This window comes from Aphis gossypii, chromosome 1 (genome assembly GCF_020184175.1).
Source record: "Aphis gossypii isolate Hap1 chromosome 1, ASM2018417v2, whole genome shotgun sequence".
Classification (NCBI taxonomy): Eukaryota; Metazoa; Arthropoda; class Insecta; order Hemiptera; family Aphididae; genus Aphis; species Aphis gossypii.
Window position 1 is genome coordinate 47,612,505 of NC_065530.1, and position 26,417 is coordinate 47,638,921.

Sequence of the window (26,417 nt, forward strand, 5' to 3'; positions counted from 1 at the left end):
GGCGAAGGAAACGAGGTTGCTCGAATTTTACGGCACAGAAGTCCGCGAAGGGCTGGTAAGCATCACCGACGGGGTATTCGCCCGTAAAACCAACTCGCGGCGACATCTGTGGGCTAACCAAAAGCGGTCGGACGCTCATAGACTTCGGTGCCGTACGCACGGCGCCTGTCCGCTTCGAATCGATCGCCGCCGCCGCCGCCGCCACCACCACCCATCACCGGCACCCATCGCCGGCGCAAGGTTATAAGCGACGGAGCGGCGGCGGGCGCGTTCGGCAAAGGACGGGCCGCGATTGGCCGACAGCCGTCCTTGACAGTGTGCACCGCCGCCGAAGCAGTGGTTGTACTCCCGTATATATTTATAGGGTCGCGCCCGGCCACCGGCGCGCGACGGCCGCACGCGCCCGTTCGTTGATTCCCCGTGACCCTGCCGGGACGTCCGGTCCGTCGTCGCGCGAGTTTCACCATCATCACCGGTCGCTCACGGACGTCACATTACCCCCGACGACGTTATCGCCGACGCAACTCTTAGACATCGTTCGATCTCGAGGACCACGGGGTGAGTACTTCCTGTTTAATATTATAAGGTATATTCGTATAAACAGTATGATTATCCTGCACACGTCGTCACATTTTAAAGACGACTTGATCATAATAATATAATATAATTATATGATAACACAGTTGTTGGATCTTTCGGACGGTCTCGCGAGTGTCGCCGACGACAAAAATATCCATTAGGTAGGTACGAGATTATCGTCACGAACGTTAGGGCGGTGGCTTCGGGTAGGTATCAGAACTTTCAGCCGCACAGTATTATAATATTCGTCGTACCGTAACGGCTGCGCGAGATCGCATACTCGCGTACCGGATCGAGCGTTATTATTGCACTGGCAGTCTCCCTCTCCGCCGCAGCCGTCGTCGTAGTAGCAATGCCATTGACTGCGCCGACAGCCGATAATAATATTATTATTTTTTAAAAAATAATAATATAAAATAACAATGTAAAATAATATACTATCTGAGAAATGAAAATTACAAATATTAGAACATTTTGTTTTTATCGCCAAAAATTCTAATCGGTACCTTTACGGGGCTATACGACCGTATATCCACGTATCGCCGTTTATTTAGAAAGTATACGCTAAAAAAAAACTTGCGAATGAGTATACGCCGTATACCTCCGTATACCACCCCCCCCCAATACACCACCGATTATAAGCTGATATATATACACACACACACACACACTGCACATTCACACATCACACATGCATCATATTATAATGACGTATCGTTATGTATGTATAATTGCAACTCGTGAACGAATTCAGTTCGTTTAAATGTAACCGCATTTCGAGAAAAAATTTCAAAATAAAAAATTAATAATAAAAAATTTGTCTTTTTCGTTTTGAAAGGCATGGTAAACCGTGTTCTCCGGCTCCGGCGAAGGAAACGAGGTTGCTCGAATTTTACGGCACAGAAGTCCGCGAAGGGCTGGTAAGCATCACCGACGGGGTATTCGCCCGTAAAACCAACTCGCGGCGACATCTGTGGGCTAACCAAAAGCGGTCGGACGCTCATAGACTTCGGTGCCGTACCCACGGCGCCTGTCCGCTTCGAATCGATCGCCGCCGCCGCCGCCGCCACCACCACCCATCACCGGCACCCATCGCCGGCGCAAGTTATAAGCGACGGAGCGGCGGCGGGCGCGTTCGGCAAAGGACGGGCCGCGATTGGCCGACAGCCGTCCTTGACAGTGTGCACCGCCGCCGAAGCAGTGGTTGTACTCCCGTATATATTTATAGGGTCGCGCCCGGCCACCGGCGCGCGACGGCCGCACGCGCCCGTTCGTTGATTCCCCGTGACCCTGCCGGGACGTCCGGTCCGTCGTCGCGCGAGTTTCACCATCATCACCGGTCGCTCACGGACGTCACATTACCCCCGACGACGTTATCGCCGACGCAACTCTTAGACATCGTTCGATCAGTTCGAGGACCACGGGGTGAGTACTTCCTGTTTAATATTATAGGTATATTCGTATAAACAGTATGATTATCCTGCACACGTCATATTTTAAAGACGACTTGGTCATAATATAATTAGGTATATGATAACACAGTTGTTGGATCTTTAGACGGTCTCGCGAGTGTCGCCGACGACAAAAATATCCATTAGGTAGGTACGAGATTATCGTCACGAACGTTAGGGCGGTGGCTTCGGGTAGGTATCAGAACTTTCAGCCGCACAGTATTATATTAATTCGTCGTACCGTAACGGCTGCGCGAGATCGCATACGCGCGTACCGGATCGAGCGTTATTATTGCACTGGCAGTCTCCCTCTCCGCCGCAGCCGTCGTCGTAGTAGCAATGCCATTGACTGCGCCGACAGCCGATAATTATTATTATTATAATAGAATATTATTATGGTAATAAATTGCGTATTATTCGTCTGGTCGATCGATGCCGCGGCGGCCGTCACACCGACGACGGCTACTTCACTCGCTTCGCCGGCCGAGTGTTTGCATACGAGTCACGCGTTCCGGCGATATTCCTAATCCGCTGACGCCGACGTCGACGCCTACTCAACGACTGTACAGTGCGCGCCTACACACTCGTCCTAGCAACTAAAATATCGTTTTTTTTTAATAATAACGTTATCATAATATAATTACTATATAATACCGGCACTGATCGTTACAGATGATGTTATAACCGTATCGGCTGTCGTAGTAACGTCGAAAGTTTTCCGAAGTAATAGTATAAGCGTATAACGTCGAATGTTATAACACTTATAACATTTGTTATTTGTTAATGTGTTATTCATTAATATTACTAGTCATTACCCATACACAATAATAATATAGATTTATCGTTATCCGTCATAATAATGTAATCAATGGCGGGCGCAGATTATTGAAAACTTTGATATGCGAGTTAATAAATTAAGCCGATGTTAATAACGTTTAACTATGATTATTGTCAATAGTTTGCAAACTATACAGTCAACTCAAAAAAATCAAAGTTATAGCATAGAGAAATATTTATTTGGTTATTAAAACTTGTTTTAGTTTATTTTATTGTATACAGTGCGATTAAACAAAATAAAAATAAAAATATTAATCAATTAGTACAATCAACTACATATTTTATAGATATCTCCAGACAGACATGATTTTAACTTGGCGTTTTATTATTCAAATCAACTCGTAAACTTTAACCTATCCTAACAAATGATTGTACTAATTAAGTAATTAATTGCAATGGGAAATTAACGAAAAAATTAGGTAAGCTTAAAATTTTTTAAAAATATTAACTTTTTAACTATTTCATTCCCACCTTTGAATATACTGTATAATACATTATTAATTAAAATTAGTCAAGGATGCTGTCATTATGAAATTTGGATATTATATTATCGCGTAAGTGCCTATATTTATTATAAAATCAAACCAACTTTGAATATAATATGTGTTTATGTACCTAATGTATTATATTTTAATGTAATCTATACATTTTAAATTTAAATACTTATTAATTAGTATTAATCATTTTCTATCGGTGATCAAACACCTTATGAAGTTTTGCAATACACCTCCATCCGTGTGTCTATAAATAATATTATACATTATATTCTAATAATAAAACGGGTAATGGTATTTTTTTGAATGATAGAACAAAATATACATTTATAAATTTAATTCATATTTTAGTTTTTACACTTGGTATACTTAAATTAATAACGTATCAAATTAGTAAGTAAGTGATATAAGTTTATAAAAGTAAAAACCAATAAATCTATATGGTAAATTAGAGATATCGTAATTCCTAATATTAATATACCTCTCAAATATACGTGGCATTAATTCCATAATATAGCTGTGTCTTTTATTTTATATAATAATAGCAAATTGAGTATAATATATAATAAATTCGAAGTCGTGTGTTAGGCGTATGATCACTAGAGTATTACAAAAATAATAAATGGTTTATGATCTTAAGTAATGAACTCGTTGAAATCTCCGATCTCAATAGATGTCTAGGATTAGGTATATTATGACGTATTCCATAGATATTCTCTAACTACCTATTCATTCCTGTTGAACAATAGCATTTGTCTCGTAAAATATTTCAATATTATAATGTAATTATATCAAAATTCAGAACGTCTATTTAGACTCTAAATAAAGAAGTAATCTTCCGTACAAACTATAAAAATATATTTATTATAAACTTATTTAGTGGTGTCAATTATCTTCTTGAAGAATAGATAAAAATTATTAAATAATAATTTATAGGGTTATTGGGTAGGTATTTTGTTGGTTATAATATTTGTCACATCTTATTATTAGTTTGTAGTTTGGATATGTAAACTACATTCTCGGCTTATACCAACTGTAATCGAATAGTTTTGTGTATTATTTGTTCTTATTATAGATTCTGAACGAAGTGATGAATGTATTGATTGTACAGTGATGTGTGTTTTTTGTGTCTGTGTCTGTGTATAGCATATCTTGTCGAAATAATTCTTTAATTTAAAACTTTAGGGGTGGTTTCCGATAACAAAGTTTATCACAAATTAGTCTTATTATAGTGATTCAAATATTGGTAAAATTCGTCAAAATCATGAATATTTGCAAATAATTTTGTAGTTAAAAATGTATAAAATTCTGTATAAGTAGCTGAGAATTGAAAATTTAATACAAGGTTTTCCATAAGTTTCCGTAAGCCGCTGTTTAGCTTTTCTTTAAATGATTATAAAAGAAGTAGAGCGTTGGTTAATTAAAAAAATTTCAACTTAAGTTTAAATTAATACGAAATTCAAAATTCACGCGTAATATACCAATTTATTATCAAATAATTTTAGATTTTTGTTACAGTTGAAAATTTCTAGTCGTAGAAATTTGAAACATACACCATGCAGTTGTTTAAATTGGCATTTTCTGTACATGATTTAATTTTGGGGTATTCAGATCATCAAAACATAGACCACCTTTTTCACCACCCACTGGAAAATATATCCTAGGCTGACAAATCATCTCCGTTCTGTATCGTTTTTCGTAGCTATACAATGATACCTATCATTGGATTCAAATTTAACACATAAGTAATAGGTAGTGACTCAATTGACCACTCTGTATTAAATTTTGTTTCAATTTTTCAAAATATAATACTTCTTTAATTTATATGACATTAAAAAATAACTACAGTTTAGTTTAGTAATTATTTAAGTATAAGTACTATGATGTGTTATGAAATTAAACTAGATTTATATTATTAAAGATATATTGTATCTGTGTTTACTTAATATTAATTTTGGACTGTATTTCTATATGGTTAAAAATATGTAAACCATTTTAATTCCTTTTCCTTGCACAATTAGTCTATTTTTCTACATATGTATTATTATTATTATTAGTACATATGTAAGTATTTTAAAATCAGAGTATGCTGCTGATATATAGATAGTTTATGTCTTACCTATATAAATAAATAATAATATTCAATGTCTAATGAAGAATATTTAATTTTAATTGTAACTACAATAATTAGTATTTGGTTCTAATTTATTTTTAAAAAGACAGATTTTCTTCACATATAACTTTAAGTAATTTACTTTATGTATGGTAGTTTGATAACTTATAAACATTTTAAACATGCGGTAGATTAATTTCAAATCTATTTATTACATTAAACGCTTTAAAATCCATTTAAGTTGAAGGTCGTTTGTAGTCAACAGTTAAAAAAAATAGTTGAATAAATATTATCTTGGTGTTAACCGAGCTGTTTAAATTTCTCAATTATTTAGGAGTATTTACCATGTTTGATGAATGAACTATATAGTATCTTAAATAGACAAATAGTCTTATTGTAAATCAATAATTAATATAAGTATTAAATAATATACCCAATATACATTATTGTTTGTATTTATTACATAAGAATACCAGTAGGTACTTCTATATTGTGTTATCTTTAAACGTAAACCTACTTTTAATGAGGCAATTTTTTTCTTACTAAAATATTTCGGTATATTTTATTTTATAGTATTACAGTATCTTATAATCATATAGATTGTTACAGACTAAATAATAGACAATCTCTAATAATTATTTATAATTTTGAAATTGTGAGTTTTCAATAAATAAAAAAAATCTAAGAACCTTCCTGATCTGTTGAGATAATACAGATTTTCGATGTGTTTAAAAATATTATTAATGTAAAAAAATTGATATAATAAAGGAAATATAATCATTTTATTGAAATTTAAATTTGAACTACTTGATTTACTTTAAAAATGTACTAGATAAATAATAATTGTAAATATGTTGTTAAGTAATAATTTTTTAACTTTATAATATTTTAATTTGTTAATTTATTTTTATTTTCATATAAACAAAATATAAAATCTATTAAATAATAAGTAAGGACAATTATAAGCATATTTTTCAAAGGTTAATATAGCATGAGTGGCTTGAAAAAAAGCTAAAAACGAAGAGGACGTTTTAACAGAAATTTTTTTTTTAGTTCATTGGGATTTTAATACATCTTGGTACCATATATTTTACAATGTTTTTGGTGAATTATCTGGCATATGAAAAAATGAGATTTTTTCGAGGATATTTGGAATTTTAAATATATTTTTAGAATTAATGAATGTTTTACAATTCTTACAGTACAGTTAAGAAATCTTAACTCTATAATTACAAGTATAATAAAATATATTTTACTTACTTAATACAAAATCAGTTTTAAATTTCCATTATTTTGTAAATATATGAAAATCTTGAAACATATAAGTTAATAAGTTATGCACTATGAATATTATAAATGAATTCAGTAGTATTACAAAATTAAAAGATTTTTATAAAAAGAAAATATTCATTTATTTAAAAAATTGTTTGGACTTACATAATGCATATTGTATGCACAGATATCTATATGAATGACGATGATTATATTTTTATTGGTTGTTAGTAATGATTATGTTTGTCAAACATTGACCTTCACAATATGTACCTTTGACATTTAAAAATAACAAATTGATTATTTTTATCTCACACAAAAGATATATAAAAAACTAAATGCATTATGAATGTATATGATACAAACGTAAATTATACTGATTTTATTTAGATTTTTTAAATTTACTTATTTTTATTTCAAATCAAATTAAAATTATAGCATTTGTTAAACACGTACGTTATTTCAAATTCTGAACAAAGCAATTAATGTATTGATACGATGTGTGTGTGTGTGATGATTTTTTTGTGAACGATCTCAACTTTGAGAGTGATTTCTGGTAGAAAATTGGATTTAAATGGTATTTGAAGTAAAACTAGGTTCTTTTACAAATTATGGAAAAAACAAACAAAAAGCTTATTTATAAATAATCAAAATTATTCGATTTTTTAAATTTATTTTTTATTTTGGTATGTAGGTATAACAAAATTATTTTTATGAGAAAAATATATTGGAATATTATAATAAGGTTCATCATCAAATGTTCTTATTATAGATAAACATTTTTTTTTAAAGCCATTTAAATTCAAATTATTACAAAACTCAACATAATCACAATGATATGTAAATTATTTTATAAATTGTGAATTTTTAAATTCAATTGAAGATTTAAACGAAAAATAACGATTTTACTTTGTTGTAATTAAAAACAAAATACTATTCGTCGAGTCATGACATTTTTCACGAATGTGTAATTATTATTTACTAATTTACTTTATACAAGTATTTACACAAAAATTTTAAATTATTTATACCATAAACCTAGTCACATTATGGCTTGTTGGTATTAAATTATAAGCTAACAATAGCAAACAGCTTATCATCTGATATGATACAATAATGCTATAATTATTGTTATAAAATATAATATAATATATGCTATTTATTTTTGAATATTAGTTCAACATATCGTATAAAAAAATTACTTATGCTAATATAAAATTTTATAATAAAATACCATTTGTAATTACTTAAAAATACAAACTAATGAATATAAGATCGTCTACGATTAAAATTGATTTTCTACAATAAATGTGATTATTTTTTAACCTATTTAATAACGAGATACACTCGACACTTACTACAGAATACCCCAGTATTTTTATAAAATTAAGTTAGTTATTTGAAAAAAAATACAAAGGAAACTAGCTTTTCAACAGACATTAAATAAAGCATTTTTGTTAATTCCTTAATAATATGTTGTATCCTTACTATTCATCTATTTTTAATTAACATGTTTTTTGCACTCAGTAAGTATAATATGTATTATATACATATTATAGTATTATACCCAGGAGATTCAATATATTTATTTATAATAAAAATGGCCTCGTAATTGTCGCCTACTGAACAAAAATATTACTTATACTTTATAAAGTTTACCATTATATTACTTTAATAGTCAATCAGTTTTAATAATCTTTCCATTTCTATTAAATAAAGATACTTAGAACTTCAATGTTTTTGAATACCAATAATTATGCATATTAAATATATAAGTACTCGTGTAATATACGTGTACGAGTATATATATATACAATATATATTTTATAACAAATATAATATTGTAATAATATTAATGTATACACGCATGTAGGTCTATGACCTTTGAACAGTGATAATTCGACAAAATATTGTGATGATGAATTCCACAGTTCAAAGATGTAAATGTCCTTTAAAAGTATATTATAGTGTATGTACCTACATCTAACCTTTAGGCCTCTATGAAAATATTTCATCAAGTATAATATAAATACAACTATTATATATATATGTAATAAATAATACATTTTATTTATAAGATTGGTTAACTATTTAAAGAAAATCAAATAATTATTCACTCTAGATATTAATTACCTATAAGTGGATGTATAAAATATATTTAGATTAGGTAACTAATTTGGTAAACTTGCAAAAAACATTTGTGAACAACTTTTTCAGTGTATTTGTAATTATAAGTATTCTACCTAGTAACTATTATAGTACCTATATAATATTATGTTTAGATAAAAAAAAATGGGTGATGGCCAACGTTTAGTTGTTATCGTTTCAGTAGCTTATTATAAAATATATATTATACCTATATATATATATACATTATGCTTATACTCAGTTGGCAGTTTCCATATGGCGATATGGACCATCTAATCACCATAAAATTTCAAGGACAGAAACGGTTTAGACAAAGAAAACAATTGATATCCGCCCTCGAATAGTAAATAATATGAACTAATAGTGGAAGTTGATGATGCGCGATTAACGACAAATCACGCGATTATGTAACTTATAAATTGTAAATTATATAAAGTTATAAACTATTCAGTACAATTTCAGTATATTTCGGCTCATCGAATTATGAGGTTATTCAGCTATTCCCGATAATCCTGTACTACAAATTATGAGTAAATTATGATGTTACTAAAAATACAGATTTAAAAATAAAAACACGTGTATTTGTATAGCATCTTTTAGAAATAAAACAATGGTATATACTTTCAAGTACATATTATACATTATAATTTATAGTATGAACAGTTATTATTAATCGGAAATTGCAGTGGTCTATGATGATTATATACAAACATACTATTCGTTTAAAATAATATCGGATGCGCAAATTTAGTCTTTAAGACATCAATAATTATATTCAGTCGAACAATGGTTCAACGGTTCAACGATTAAAATAATTATTTAAATATTGACGTTTCACACGAGCTTTTATCATTAAACCGTGAAAAGGAACTATGTACGTTTTAACAATGTATTATATTTTGTATACTTGCAGAGTAATAAAATTTCTTTGTATATTATAGATTTTAAATATGTAATTTATCTGCGCTTAACTTTACTAAATCACCATATATTTAAAATATTCAAACCTCATGGAAACTAATTAATAAATTAAGTGATTTTAGTTTTCCATTGAAAAACAACATATGCCATTTATCTCATTGTATTCGTGTACAACAATGCTTAAAACTCGAGAGATTGCATTTACAAATGTATTTTCATTTCCAGACTGTAGCTTAAAGTTTAACTGTTTAAATTCCATTGTGTTTAATTATTCTTGAATTGAAAATCATTGCGCTAAAAAAGATGTTAATAACCGTCTTTTTTGTTTTGTTAAACAAATATCATATTTAAAATACTATACCATTTGTATTCAAAATCTTATAGCTATTCCAGTAAAATCAGATTGCATAAAAATGGTAGAGAATTTTTATTACCACAAAGCAATAAAAACTCAAAACTTAAGTTAAAATTTAAAATAATTTGATAATTTATCCTCAAATTTTGACGTAGAACTTCGTCTTATTTTGATGTCTTGTAAATACATGAAAAATTGCAACAATTTTCTGTGACATTGATTGTTAGGTAAAATTGCAAGAACGACCATCTTTGATTATCAGGGGAATCCGCTGCTTTACCATTGAATCTTATGGGAACAGTTGCAGAATTGAATCGACAAAAAGAGTTAAATAAAATTTAGAAAATTTAACTTTCAAAATTACTACCCATAAAAATATTAAAAAATATGCCGAAGTTGACTAACACGGAACGGGCAAAGAACTTTCGAAAGCAGCAAAAGAAGAAATCTAAGGCAGCTGGACAACAGAAAACTCCAGCTCGAACCAGTACAGAACGATCTCGGGAACACAGGGCCCGAGAGAAGGAGAAACAACCTAATGTAATTTCGAAGACAATACCTCAGAGTGCGCCCGTGTCGTTGGAAGTCAACTGCAGTGTGGAGGTAATATAGCATAAACTTTTTCATTCGTGAATTTCATTTCTATCTTTCGAAATTCACAAACGATAAGACGTAGTTCAACGTTGAAATTGGTGTTCATGTCTCAAATTGTCTAATATACTTTTACTTCTACTATATTATATGTTTTTCTTGATCTTTAATTATAAAATCAGTTTAATATATCTTGTATAAAACACCCATTTAAAAGATATGTGGAACATAGAACACAAAAATATAATTGAGCTTTTAAAATCAATTTCTTACTATAGGACTTAATAATTTTAAATTAATATGATCAATACTTAAACAGTATACCGTAATAACCAATATATTAATTTTTTTATCAATTTTATAACTATAACATAATATAGACTTATTTATTTACATTAATGTCGTTTTCTCGTAAATACCAGTAGGTACTCCCATATCTCCATATCTGAAATCACATTTGTCTTATGTTCAATTATTTTAAGACTAACCGATATATTTTCAGTTGATTAAAATAAATTGATGTACTACTATGTATAATTTTATTTATGGGTTATATTTTATAAATATGAAACAGTTTAACGACCAGGATCTAATCCAAAAATGGCAATTTATATTATAGTAATATAAAACTTATAATTATAAGTTATGATTAATTTTTTCAAATTACCTATACACAATATTTTTTGTTTAATAATAAAATAAAATTAACAATGAAAAGCGACTTTGTCGTAATGATTATAATATAACGCTGGTTTAGCACTTGACCTTTATTATTTTATGAATTCTGAAATGTGTAATAATTGTTTTAGTCTAAAGAAGTAGGTAAATAGATTATTTAATGTTTATTTTTTTTTTTTTAGTTGATTAAGTATAAAGTAAACAAATGCATTTATTATTTATATTAAATAACATTTATTGAGATATAATAAGCTCATAACATTTTAAAGTATAAATTTGTGTATGCTTTTATAATTATCATTCTATATCTGTGACATAGTTATATTTATATACATATTTTCTTTATCGTTTCACAATAATAACATGGTAATTATTTATACATAAATGTGAAGAATTTAAATTTTTTGAGAAGAATAATTATTTTTGTTTTGATAGAATAAATATAACACAAAGTAAATAGTTGAGACAGTTTAGCAATCTGAAATTATTATACAATAATTGTAGGTACCTATATCAAAACTCTTAATAATATTTATAATATATATACCTACCTACATAGATTATCATTTTGAAGAAACTACATTTTTGATATTGTTTATTTCTTATTTACTTATGATATACCTTATCTGTAAATACCTTTAGATTGTAAATATAAAAGTTTGTTTCAATACAAAAAAGTTGATTGAATCTGATCTAAATAGGTTTTTATTGAACCATTTATTTAATAATTTTATTTTATAAAACATAATTCTATTGACAAAATAACGAATGCCTGTATTTGATTTAAGCATTCAATATATACCTAACTTAGATCAATTTATAAATGAACATGTCATGAACACGAATAAACTATTACGAAAATCGATATTATAATTTATAAAATATAAAGATAATAATATAACAATATACAATATCTATTATAGGTGTCCATTATTTAATAATTGAACTTCAACCTTATTGAGAGGGCTTGAAATTGTCAGCTTAGAATTACAATTATACATTATAATTTGTAATACACATATTAGGTAAACTTTATACCTAATCTAAAATTGTATTACACAAATTATTACTAATAAACCGATACCATGTCAATAACTTACATATAATAACACTAATAATATACTTAAACTGTATAAAATCTTGCATTTTAGACTTTAAAATAACTGGATTAATTTAAGTTCTAAAATGTATTTTTCATACGTGATAGTATTTTTAAGCAAGTTAGCAAAAGTAGCTTACCTAATTAATAAATATGATTTTAGTGTATTACTATAGTACAAATATTTTTGTTATTTTTATACGTAATAGTAAATTATTTTATTATAATTTTATATTTATTATGGACATCATGATATATTTTATAAATATTTTGATAACAAATTACTTAATATTATTGATATCTTCAAATTATAATATACATTTATAAATTATGATATGGCTCATAAAAATAATTATCATATTTTACAATAGTAAGAACTATAAATTTTAATTTAATGTTTAATTTTGTATATATAATACTGGGGTGATTCAAAATATAAGCTACAGCTATTTTAACATAAAAATATTCATTGCTGAAAAAAATGTTTAGTACAAAAGTTTTTTTATTTAGAAATATCCAAAGTGATTACTGATTAGTAATTTGTATATATTTACAATATCTATCGAAATTTTGACTTATAGTTTATTATTTATAAATATTTAAAGTGTATATATAAGTATAGTATAGTAATACGGGGATACCCTGCAAAATCTTGGTTTACTATACTCAGCTCACCTAAACTTTAAATATTTATTTATCGAGATACTAATCCAATATTCTTATATTCTTCACATTAAGATTCCAAAAAAAGTATAGGTTCCTATTTTAGTTTCTAAGGTAAACCTCCAAACCCCACCCTTAAATATTGTAATAATGTACAAACATTAATAATCATTTTAGATTTGTCTAAAAAAAAAAAAATCTTTTAGCAAGAATTTTGAATCAGTTTGTATTAATAAAAATATGTATAATAAGATAATAATATAATATAATCTTTTTTAATTAATACAATATTATTGTTTTTACGATAATTTAAATAAATTTAAATTATAATAAAAACATTAAAAACCCTTCTCAAAAAACGGTGATTTATTATTAGGTCTTAATATATTAATTATTATAACAATGCAAAAACTTGAATAAATAAAAGGGCATAGGAGGAAATCGAATGCCAATATATCAGACGAGTCTTTTTGATACCTAGCTGTACCCGTAATGTCATACATTTCCCATATCGGACTAAATAAATATTAATTATGTACCTGATTTGTATCAAATTATTATTATTTTTGTTTAAGGGTACAAGAGAATACAAATGGTATATAAAAAAAAATTGAAATGGTCAAATATTAATAACATGACTTTTGAAAGTTGCAAGTGTCAGTAAAACGTAGTTTCAATACCCAGATTTAAAATTCGTTTATCTGTCTAGAGGGGTATGCGTTTTTTAAGGAGGGTAAATACAAATGAATGCAAATCAAATACAACAAATATGAAATTAGTTCATTGTGGATATTATGATTTGCGAATTCCAAAGTGATTCACCTTATCGGGATATATAATATAATAACATTCATACATATTATAAGTCCACTTTTCAACTACGTCGAATGAAATTTCCAATTATGTTTGTTTTATTTTAATATAATTAATATAGTTTCGGTGTTTGTGGATATTTCAATTATACCTACGCGTTTATCAATAAGTCAATAACCTTCAATATTAGAAACATGCATACAAATAATACAAATAAAACCTTTCTATTATAACCCATCATAATCTATATACCTAACTATACGAATATCTATTATAATAATATAATATAACATAAATAATAATTGACTAATATCGATGGGGGATGGGTTTACGTTTCGTTTTTGCAGACCATGTCCTCTTCCGAATCTGCAGCAGAACCAGCCGGTTGGCTGAGACTCGGAGACCTGGCCATCGGCGACGGTGGCGTGTGCGTCACGTCGCTGATCAAGGACAAGATACGCGAGTACATGCTAAACGAAGAACAGCAACAGACGGCCGCGACGTCCACCACGGCGGCAGTGGCCCCCGTGGCCAACGCGGCGCAGGCGTCCAAGAGCAGTGACGTCACGTGCGTCCGGCGGATCGGAAACTCGCTGGACCTGTTGTTGCGCGAGAGCCGAAACGCCGGTCACGCCGTGGCCGCGGCCACCACCAAGAACAAGTCGTCGTCTTCGCCGCCGTCTATCGCTACCGCCGCCGCGGCCGTCGACGTGGCTTCTGCGGCCTGCGCGGTCATCACCGCCCCGGCGGACCATACCGCGACCACGGCGGTGATTACCGCGCCCGCCGACAGCTCGCGCCCGACCATCGACCGACCACTGCCACCGCTGCCACCACTGTTCACTAAACGGTAAGTCGACCGACTGAAAAACTAAAATATTACCATAATGTTTTATATACCATAAACTCGGATTTACCATACAATTACGAGTACGGGTATAATATTTTATTAGCATTTATTATGATCGTGTCGTAATATTAATAATTAAACGAGTTGCGATGAGTGTTTCACACAGGTCGAAAAGCTATTATCTAGCTGATAAAATATGGAAATATATTTAAAATATAATTGATTAGACAACACTCATAAATATGTGCAATCATTACGAGCATAATATAGGAATATAATATTGTACAGATGATCATATGATTATATCATTTATTAGTCATCAGGTAAAATTATTTAAAATCAAATAATTTAGCTAGGTTAGAATATTGTTAGATCTTATTTACATTTTTATGATTTGGAAAGATTTACGACTCTATTGATTCTCTAAAGTAGAAGAATTAAAGAACAGACTGTGTATCAATGATACAGTATCATTAATATTGATGAAACGTAGCGATGTTACGAATATGATGTAAAAATCAAAATTACCAAATCCTGTATAGGCAGATAAGTAGGTTAAGTTAGGTGTATATTTTATTGATTTTTAAATGATATTTACCGGGAGAACATAGAATTTTTAATTCGTATTCATACCTATTCACCAAAATATCATCCGATGATTATCAATATTATTCTCAGAGGCGCAATACTGATGTAACACATTTTACATTTATGATAAATTATAATATAATACATTAATATTATAGTTATCATACCCTATAAATGCGTCACTTAAATATACACTTGTTGTGTTATGTTGTGTGGTTCGACTTAAATATGTGATTAAAACATTAGTTTATATTTTTTTCTTAAGCTTTATTTTTTTTTTTTTTAAATATTGTTATTTAATAAGTAACAATGTTCTAGTACTTAGTAGTTATACATAAACATAAATACATTGATGTTTATAAAAAAAAAAAAATGAAATGAAATAAGAAGTAAACAAAAATAATATATACAAATTATGTAAAAAGGTAATTAAACATAAGTTATATTATTTTTCACTTTCGTGTTATTACTGTTTTTGCAGTTTTTACGTATAAGTTGAATTATTAGCCTTTTTATTGGTGTGTTTTATGCACTTGTAAATTTTAATACATTCATTTACATACATAGAATAGGAAATACAACTACAACAATAAAATGTAAACACAGCAGTATTTCGTGTCCTTCAGAACGAAAACTATATAAAGGTTTGTTTTTAGGTTTGTAACTATATTACAGACTTATGTTTTTGAATATTGTTCTCTTTACAGTGTGTTCTTAGTTTGTATATACACTCAAGGGTAAATTAAATTTTATGACTAATTCATTGGCTATGATTCAATTATTTAGACTCCTAGTATCATAATTACAACTCATTGCTTACCTAGGTGAAAATATAGAATACGTTTTTAAATTTACATATTGAGATTTAACGTAATTAATTCGATTAAAGATAGGTATATATAAAAAAAAAAACTTATCGCAAAACGAAATAAATGTCCAATCAAAATATAAGGAATAATAGAAAAAAAGATACTTTACACCGTTAAATAATATACATTTTCAAAAATAGTTGACTCATATCAAAATAATTTTAGTTTAATAGATTAAACAATTTAAATAACAATTTGGTGTTTATAAAATTGAGACACATGACTAGCGATACTAAACTCTGGTTAAATGTATTTTTCTATTTCAGTGCTTTTGAGTAATGATATGATGTTCATAGATTATTACTTGTTATATATAATTATTATTTATTTGTGATAAAAGAATCAATTTGATATTATTTTAACGTAATGCATTTATTATTTACAATATAATATTTACATCCGTCAACTGGAAATTAATGATAATATTAAATGGTGAAAATTAAAAATATATATTCATTCCTCAATCTCGATAATACGAGTATAACAAACATTAATTATTAAAAATTATAATTATAATTTTAAATAGCTAGGGTTTTGTGTTATCTTTTAGTATTTTTTTTTATTTAGATTAATAAATAATAATTATGCTTAAAAGTTAAAGTGATTTGTGAAATAAAAATATTTTAATTATGAAATGAATGTTGACACCATTAATGCCTAAACATGTACCTATTAACGTTAATACTAACGATATAATATTATAAGTGATTACTTGGTACTCTTCTGAACAGAATAAAAAAAGAAATTATTTTATTAATAACAATTTTAAACGAGCATTTCACTTTTTGATGGTTTGATGCACATATTTTAAAAGTTGTTCAATTTACTCATACACACGTACTGGCGTAATGCTATAATGGGGAATTCATAAAATGTTCTAATACGATAAACTCTATAATCATTTGCGGATAGTAGATAAATAGACCAAATTAAATTTTGACGTTAAGAATGATTTGATTTAATTTTTATTTTATTGACATGTGAATTGATTTTACAGTTAATTTTTTTCTTATTTCATTTTTGATCATAGTTTTTTTTACAGGGAAGACAATTTCTTAATAATAATAATAAAAATCAAACCTTTAAAGATCAATATCCTAGTCAAAGTAATATCTTAAAAATTTCAATTTTCTGATTTTCAAAAAACTACAAAAAAAAAACATTCCGGTATAAGTAGAAATATTTTGAATAAAAATACGCCTGTAGGCTGAAAAAGTAGTTCCTTTCAGTATCGTATTTCGAATTTGATAATGTATTATTGCTTTAAAAATAAATACTTACCTAAACATTCGTATAAATGGCTATCATATAAATTATTATTAAAATTAAAATCATCTTCTTCTTCAGTAAATCTCCCATGTTATGCTAAATTTCGACAAAATACGTACCTATACAGTATACACTTAGTATGATTAAACTATTATTATTTACTTTAATATATTAAACTGACATTGATATATTATTTTAGATAAACCTGTTTGATATGATTGCTATTCGTCATTTGTGTATAAACATTGATTATAGAGTAGTCTGTTCTAAAGTTAATGGTATAAGTATTAATATAAAATGTATGTATCTTTATAGGTAAAATTTAAAATAAGTAGACTGCGGTTAAATTATTATATATATATATAAGTTATTAAATTACAAAGATATTACCGAGCAGTATTGTAATACATTTTTAGTTTAATTGTGTTTCAAGTGTTAGAAGATAAAAATGACAAGTATAAGAGTATTCATTTTTAGAATCTATTTTTCTTTCCGTAAAACACAAATTTGTTAATTTCAAACTCGAAAATCAAATAGGTAGGTACATAAATAATTGCAATCAAACTATTGCAAGTTTAATTATTTAATCATATCAACTATTATTTTAAAGCCTTAAACTTAACGATTAACGAAATACGAATTAAGAGCTACCTATATCATAATACTCAATCAATATTCATGAATTAATAGTGCGTATGAAAAATATACTAAACGACATGCACTTATAGGTAAACATGAAAATGAATGAACTCAGCTCTTTTCAGTTCTATTCTTTATGCATAATATACACAAGTTTAAATTAATTAATTGTCCATACTACTTATTATGTTAATAACTTTTATTTGAATTTGCAGCTTTTCTTGAAACTATATCAATAATTTACTTTTTTTTCAATTATTTTTTATTTAAAAAAAAATAATATTTTTCAGTGACATTCAAATTATTAAAAACAAATATAATAATATTAAGAGTTTAAACCATGTAATCAGTTCTAATATAATCTAAAGTAGGTACTTATAATTTACTTCATAATGGTATAATATACTGCTATAATAGTTTACTAACATAATGATAATTTTACTGACAATGTTACAATATAATGTCATAAGATTATTAAAGCATGTATAATCGTCATATTTATTGTGATAAATATGTATTTATAATATGAATTTTCTATGTAACTAGAGCAAGGACACGACAAATTAGAAATGAGAAACAAAAAAATAATTAAAGGGATTGCTACTAGAGAAAACTGAATTATCAATTCAGTACTATCTGCAAGAAGTTGATTTTAATATAATGTATTATACTATATAAGTAATTCCTATTTAAATGTAATAGGTACTAATTTATTTTATTCGCCATCGTTTAATATTAATAGCTTTATAATAATACAATTATCTCCAAACAATAGAAAAATGTTTTAAAGTAAAATGTAATTTTTATTAAAGGACGATTTACAGAATGGGGAATGAAGGACCTTGTGTAATGTTTTTTCCTTGAAAATAACAGTCTTACATTATGTTTTCTATAAAAATATACATTGATGTCAGATTTTGACCAATTTATTTAAATGTCCACATATGTGTGAAACTTGACAAGTTCTATGTATCTATTTAATTTTTATATGGCTTATATTTTAATCGATATTGGAATAGTTTTAATCATTCAATATTTTACCATAACAAGTGTCATTAATAAATTATATTATGTTAAAGGCAGATAAGTAAGTTAATTTTGGCCTGTCTTACTCTTAGGTTAGTAGTAACACGCGGTGTATTTATTGATTTTATTGCAAAAAAGTTATGATTATACAATATAATATTATATTCTTAATTTAATTTTTATAATATACTTATTTAAATACCATCATATTATGTCAATTTTGTATATAATTTCAAAATAATAAGTAATATTAAACTTAATATTAGTTCCTACTTGCTCATAAGTATCTGAAGTACCTATTGTTAGGTCCTATGTACAATATACTTCATTTTTGATTTCTATAGGTTTAGCGATATTTAAAAATTAAATAATATAATAATAATTAATGGGTAGGGTAAACCTAATACTTCTTTTTCATGTTTCAAATAGAAAATTTCTAAAGTTAGGTAAACCTAGTGGTTCCCAACGTTTTTGACATTACTGATTCACTTAGTAAAATTTTGATACATAACGGAACACCATCAAGATTTTAAACCTTATTTTAACCATAATCAAGAATCAATTTTTTCTCGCACTTTAGAATTTAGATTATGAATAAATAAAATACAGTGAAATTCTTTATAGCTGGAATCTAATAATGTTTATTATTATTAAAATTTAAGTAAAAGTTTTACATTTATTAACAATTTAATACAAATTACTATTATAAAAAAAAATGTATATCATATTATTTTTATCAAATGTCAATTTAAATTATAAAAACATATTAATATGAATTTTGGGCTTGCATTTTCTTAACTAACAAAAATAATAAATTCATATAATTAACATAAAATAAAAATAAAATAAATTTTTAAATTTTGTAGGTTTAATTCGTGGACCACTACCACATACAAACCAATACCATAATATACTATTAATAATATAATATATTTATATATATATAATTATACAATTAAATAGTACACATTTAGTTATTATTTATTACAGTGTTCATATATTATATTATATACGACATTTTTTTTTTAATGTGTATTTTTTTTAAATTTTAAATCAACAATATACATTTTTACTACCTAATAGAGTCTTCATTTTTCAATGTTTTTATCATGGATAATAGCACAATAATTATATAGATAATGTAATTTTACTTCACACATATTCTGTGTATAAAATATAATGAAATCATTTTTTTCTCAAAATTCTATTTTCAAATTTTAACTTTACAAGTAATATTACTTTATGAGTACTAGGTATATAGGTACCTATAATAATTGATTTATGAAATGATTTTAATATACAAATAATAACAGTCAATAAAAAATAAATTAAATGCATGCAACCCGATAATTGAAACTGCATCATACAAGTATAGAGTTCTGAGCTGCATTATAAGAGCAATGCAAAAATAATCATTTACGAGGTCAAACGTAGAAGGCCAAGCACGGAGCGACGAGCGTTGTCTTTTGGCATTTCGCAACCTTACGGCGTTTCCGCACTAGTAAATTTTCTGTAGTATATTGGTGTTAAAATACCATGTGGCACCTTTTGACTTAAGAGCCTTGAACAAACTGAGACGAAAGTCCAATTTTGTTAAACAAAAATAAAAACGTGAGACCATCACAGACTTCAGCTAGGGCACAAATTTATATATCTTACACTAGATTTTTACAAGCAAGGCCATCAAGTTAAAATCGTAAAAACCCTATAGTAATTATAATGATCCGTATACATAGTAACTGTATTATAACATTTTCCATTATGGTGAATGCCGTAAAACATAACGTACATTTTTAATGATGATGAGTGATGACTGTTGAGAATGCTAAAGTTGTACGAACTATTTTGATAATTCTTAATAATATAACAATCTCGTTCTAAGATGTATTCGTAATAGTTAAATACTTTTTATTATTTACTTGATTAATATATACATCATACATTCATACGTATGTATCATCAGTAGCGTAGCCAAAAAAGTATTTGGGGAGGGGGTGGGGTTAAATTTTCAATTCTCTCCTATCTCTCCTATACATAAGTACTAACTTTTTAATTTTAATAAGTCGATCAAACATAATTCTAATTTATTATGCATTCTTATTTTATTATACACTTAATTAGTTAATTACATTATTTTGATGACACACTATTTATGTTGAAAAGCTTGTCCTGTTAATCATTATAAATAAATATAAGTACTATGTCTTAAAATGATTGCATGTTTTAAAAAATAAGACACACTTCGAGGGCAGTTATAATTCGTTAACCCCCCCCCCCTCCCAGCAACGCTACTATTTATCATAACACTTCAGATGACATATATATTAATTTAATTCATTTCTATAAATACCATAATATGTATTTAATATCTATGTACCTAGTGAAGTTTTTAACGTGTATATCATATACTAGTAATAAATTACTAATAATTTATTATACTACGAAAATCTCAATTTTCTTTAGATAAGTAATTCTTGTGTGATTGACGGTATCTTAAAGTATAATACGGATTTATTTATTTTTTAAAAGTTTTTCATATTAAAAGCGTATTTTAAAGTTTTAAATATCCGTCGTCGTAAGTGATGCTAAATAACATTTGTAGTTTCCATACATTGTTTAGATAGGTATTATGTTTTATCATATTTAAATGTGAACTGTTATAAAAGCGCCAAAACTTATATAAGTTATAGGTATCAATTTGTAATTTTATTTAATTAAAGTTTAGGTAGTTACTTAATAATTAAAATAGTTGATACTAAACTACTGAAGTAAATAGGTACTTTTATAATTTATCAGGATGATGTATAAAATTAATTGTAGAATGTAGAGTTTATATTAGTGATGCATTAATCAGGGTAGATGGCACGGGCAAGACCCCGTTCGCCCAAAAATGACCCTTCGCTTTTTGCCCACGTCTCTTTTCGCCCAAATATTTTAAAACTACTTTCCCTTTTCGCCCAAGAATATTATATAGCACTTTTCGACCAAATTTTTATAATACACACTTTGGGAAACACTTACTTTAAATTATTTATCTTTAACATAATAATAAATTTGTTATATTTAAATTATTTATTTGAGTTAATTAGTTTTATAAAGCCATTTAGCATTACTCAGAGAGTACCACGAGGAGGCGGCTTCTCTTACTCTCCAAAAATGTATTATGTTTTTGTACATTAATATAATTTTTATTTAATATAAGTAAATTTTTATCAAAAGTATAAATCATCAAAATTGTGTTAATACAATATTAAATAGGATAGTTAAACGACATATACTAATTAATAAGTACTAATTAACTCAAATAAATAATTTAAATATAACAAATTTATTATTATGTTAAATATAAATAATTTAAAGTAAGTGTTTCCAAAGTGTGTATTATAAAAATTGGTCGAAAAGTGCTATATAATATTCTTGGGCGAAAAGGGAAAGTAGTTTTAAAATATTTGGGCGAAAAGAGACGTGGGCAAAAAGCGAAGGGTCATTTTTGGGCGAAAAGAGTACCGCCCAGATGGCACATCCAAATAAAGGTCACTGCAAGTTTCGAAAGGGGCTGGTCCAAAGGTCTAATATCCCACGCTTCTTACTTTATAATGAGAATGTGGAAATAATCAAATATTTAGATATACAATTATATAATAATATAAACTATTTTAGAAACTAAAAACAAATGTATCAATATTATTTTTTTGTGACCTTGATTATATACTATCAGACTTAATAATGTAAAGTCCGATCTATAATATACTTTATAATTTTATTCACATATTGATATATTTAAATGTACTATGATCATTGGATCGGATACACGGATAATCATTTAAAAATTTAAATTTAAACTTTTTACTTATTTGTATAATGTAAAAAGCAACTTCAATTAAATTATGCTTAGGTATTTTATAACATTATAGTTTAATCAGTTTTATTATATAAAAAAAAATAAAAACTCATAAATTATTTTTACTACAATAATTATACAAGTCAGTGGCGGATTTTCAAAAAATTTCTGGGGCCTGGGGGGTCCTGTGTTATATTATATTGTGTTAATACTAGGGGTCAGACTCTATGTATGCATTATATGCATTATAAGATTATACATATGTATATATCAGTATCTGGAGGTGTCCAGACTCTATGGACCCCCCCCCCCCCCGTAAATCCACCACAGATACAAGTCCCAGGATGTATTTGGAAGTATATACTATATATTGTTAAGTAGGTAATAAAAATATTTATAAATATTAATAAATAAATACAAACACATAAACAATGAATTTTATAAGCATATATACTCAACGGTGGCTGATGGGTGTATTTGTTATTATTTTTTGCATTTATTCAAATAAAATTTAATGTAATCTCAATGGTATAAATCATTGTTATTTTTATTATAAATATTAAAATAAATCTCTTGATAAAAAATAATTAGTAACTTTTTACAGATACATCATTAAATATAACAATGGTTAGGTATTCAGTTTAGAGTCTTAGAAATGTATTTTCATTATTGGGGCACTAAATCTTAGTTCCAGTGATGCTGAACTCACACTTTTTTTCTAAAGCGAAATCAAAAATGTTTGTTCCACCCACCAACCCACTCACTCAAACTTTTCAACCATAAAATATGATATAAAAATACTTACAATTTCTTTTATTTCACGCTATCGGGCATCGATTATAATATATGTTATTATATGTAACACCATTAACACCTTATTTAACTTTTTTAACTCATTAACTTTACAAACTCACTCATCTATACACACCCACCCATTTAAGAAATGAAGCAATCGCTTCACATCCCATATGAGTTCGGCGCCATTGTCTAGTTCCATTACTGGTATGTATAACCATTAATATATAATTAATATTATAGTACAATATTTTAGAAATACTATTAGAGTTTAATTCAAAATGTTTAACGTTTTTTAAAGTCGTTAAATTCTAGTTTTGATACGTAATATAAACAACTGTGTAAGAAAACTTATTTGTCCCAAAATTATGATGTTGCTTGAGAATAAAAGTATAGCATTATTGACTATTATTATTAATTATTATTATATAATATTTTTATTTTTCAAACACCCGAGTATTTTATTTATTTTAAATTTATTTAATTTAGTGTCAAATTACAGTAGTAATGTAATTAAAATATAATACAGTATAACTCATCTAAAAAATAATTGGGCGTCATTGCCTTAGGGTAGTTTAAGTTCATAAATATAAATTGATATTTATACTTTTTTTTATACAATGTTATTTTATAGGTAGCTGTTTACACAAAAGATTATTATTATATTGCATCATACAATGGACAATACATTATAATAAAATGGTTTAAAAAAAGTTAAGTAAAGTTTACTTGTTTGGAATAAAATTAATATTTGATTCACTTGTAAAAGTTGGCGGTTGGTGCAGTATAGTAATAACAACGCATTTTATGGCTAAATAGATTATCTTATATGATGAAAACATTTTTAATTTATAAAAATATATATGTAGATGATTATACGAATAAAATATATTGAGTAGACGCATTATATGTCATATTAAATGTATTAATTACCTATTAAATAATTAATCAGTTTTAATAAAAAAATGTAAAACGTAAAATGTTTAGAAAATATTCTTATAACATATGACTTAAGTAATGTATTATAATAGTATAGTATTCGTAGAGGTCACAAATTTTTTGAAGGCCAAATATGAAATTCAAAAAGTTTTTGATGGTCACTATAATATTTAATATTTTATTGTAGGTTGGTACTTGTTTAATTGAAAAAAGTAAGCGCATAAATGAGGAAAAAACCTCATTTAATTTACCATAAGAATACCCATTAATTTAAAAACAAATTCTTGTCGGCGGGTTAGATAAAATTCCTGTGGTATAATATACTAATAACGACTATACTATAGAAGACGTTTACGGACCGAGACACGTGTAGGAATATACGCAATCAACAATTTTAAACTAACGCGTTTGCAGTTTGTACACGAACAATTTGACACTAGAGGTGGCTCGTCTATATATTTTTATCGAAGTGGATATAACGATTAGTATTTGTAAATGTCCACAATTATACCTATAGTGGTGAGGGATCCTTTTATCTAACCTACAGCAACGCCGCACCGCGCGCTGTTGCTGGTCATATAAGAGTATATTATGCTTTTAGCAATGTGTATAATAAATGATTCAACTCTAAATCATTGTATTTTTAACATTTGTTTTAAAACATATCAAATCAAACATTAGCTAAAATATACGGTTTGCTATCAGTTATAGGTAAATCACAATATATAAAAAGTGGACAATTATTATTCAAAAGGGACTATTTGTGGCAGTGATAACAATAATATAATATTACAGAACACGATAATCGACAAGGAGCAAATTAAGCTGCACAGATTATATTTGTTCACAAGAATTTTATTTATTTTTTTTTTTGTAGGTAGGAAATTTATTTATCATAGTTTACAGAGTACCTACAGATTTTCCTCTCGTCTCGTAGGACGTGTATTATATACCTAATAGGAACAGAGGCACGTCTAATTATTGTATTATAATATTTATAAGTACTAGTACTTAACATGTTGTATAGATATAATCGTACGATCGAAAATAGCGATGTAGAGTGTGATGTTTGACGAGTAATTAATATAATTATTATTGTTAATTCATAAGTAGATGGGTAAAAAAAAATACGTATTAAAAGCCACAATGAGGGATGCCGACGACAGCATAAAAATAACTATTGTGCAACACTTTTCATTTTGTTTTCGTCTTCAAAACAAAAAAAACAATTATTCATTTCTCAACAATATATTATATTATTTATTATATAAGTCTACGCGCGATATAATAATATACGCGGAATGGTCATGATTACTGTATAGCAAATAGCAACAAGCCAATGAAAATATATCATATATTTTTGAAAGCAGTGTACGTAAAGAAATACGGTAAAATCTCCAGGAAATCCTGCCCCATAGGGAACCTATAACCTTCGCAGTAGGGGTGTGTTGTGGGTATTGCGGGCGTGACTTCTGGGGCTGTATTTTAATAATGTATCAAACATTATTCGTATACAGGTAGGTAGTATTATATATAGCGTTGTCGTGGCGAGATTTCACTCTCCTATCACTGTTTGACGGGTGTCGT

General features: G+C 27.6%; 1 protein-coding gene across 3 annotated transcripts in view; it reads left to right on the forward strand.

Moving 5' to 3' along the window:
* Positions 1 to 285: 285 nt before the first annotated feature.
* Positions 286 to 26,417, forward strand: part of LOC114125725 (formin-E-like) — a 35,850-nt gene continuing 9,718 nt past the window's right edge. Inside the window, exons 1-3 of one of the 3 annotated variants that reach the window (XM_050200672.1) lie at positions 286 to 558; positions 10,398 to 10,773; positions 14,362 to 14,864. In XM_050200672.1, the coding sequence (XP_050056629.1) occupies positions 10,558 to 10,773; positions 14,362 to 14,864 (719 nt within the window). In that variant the 5' untranslated portion in view covers positions 286 to 558; positions 10,398 to 10,557. The remainder of the gene's footprint in view (positions 559 to 10,397; positions 10,774 to 14,361; positions 14,865 to 26,417) is intronic. The other 2 variants (XM_050200667.1, XM_050200675.1) reach the window with 2 other exon arrangements.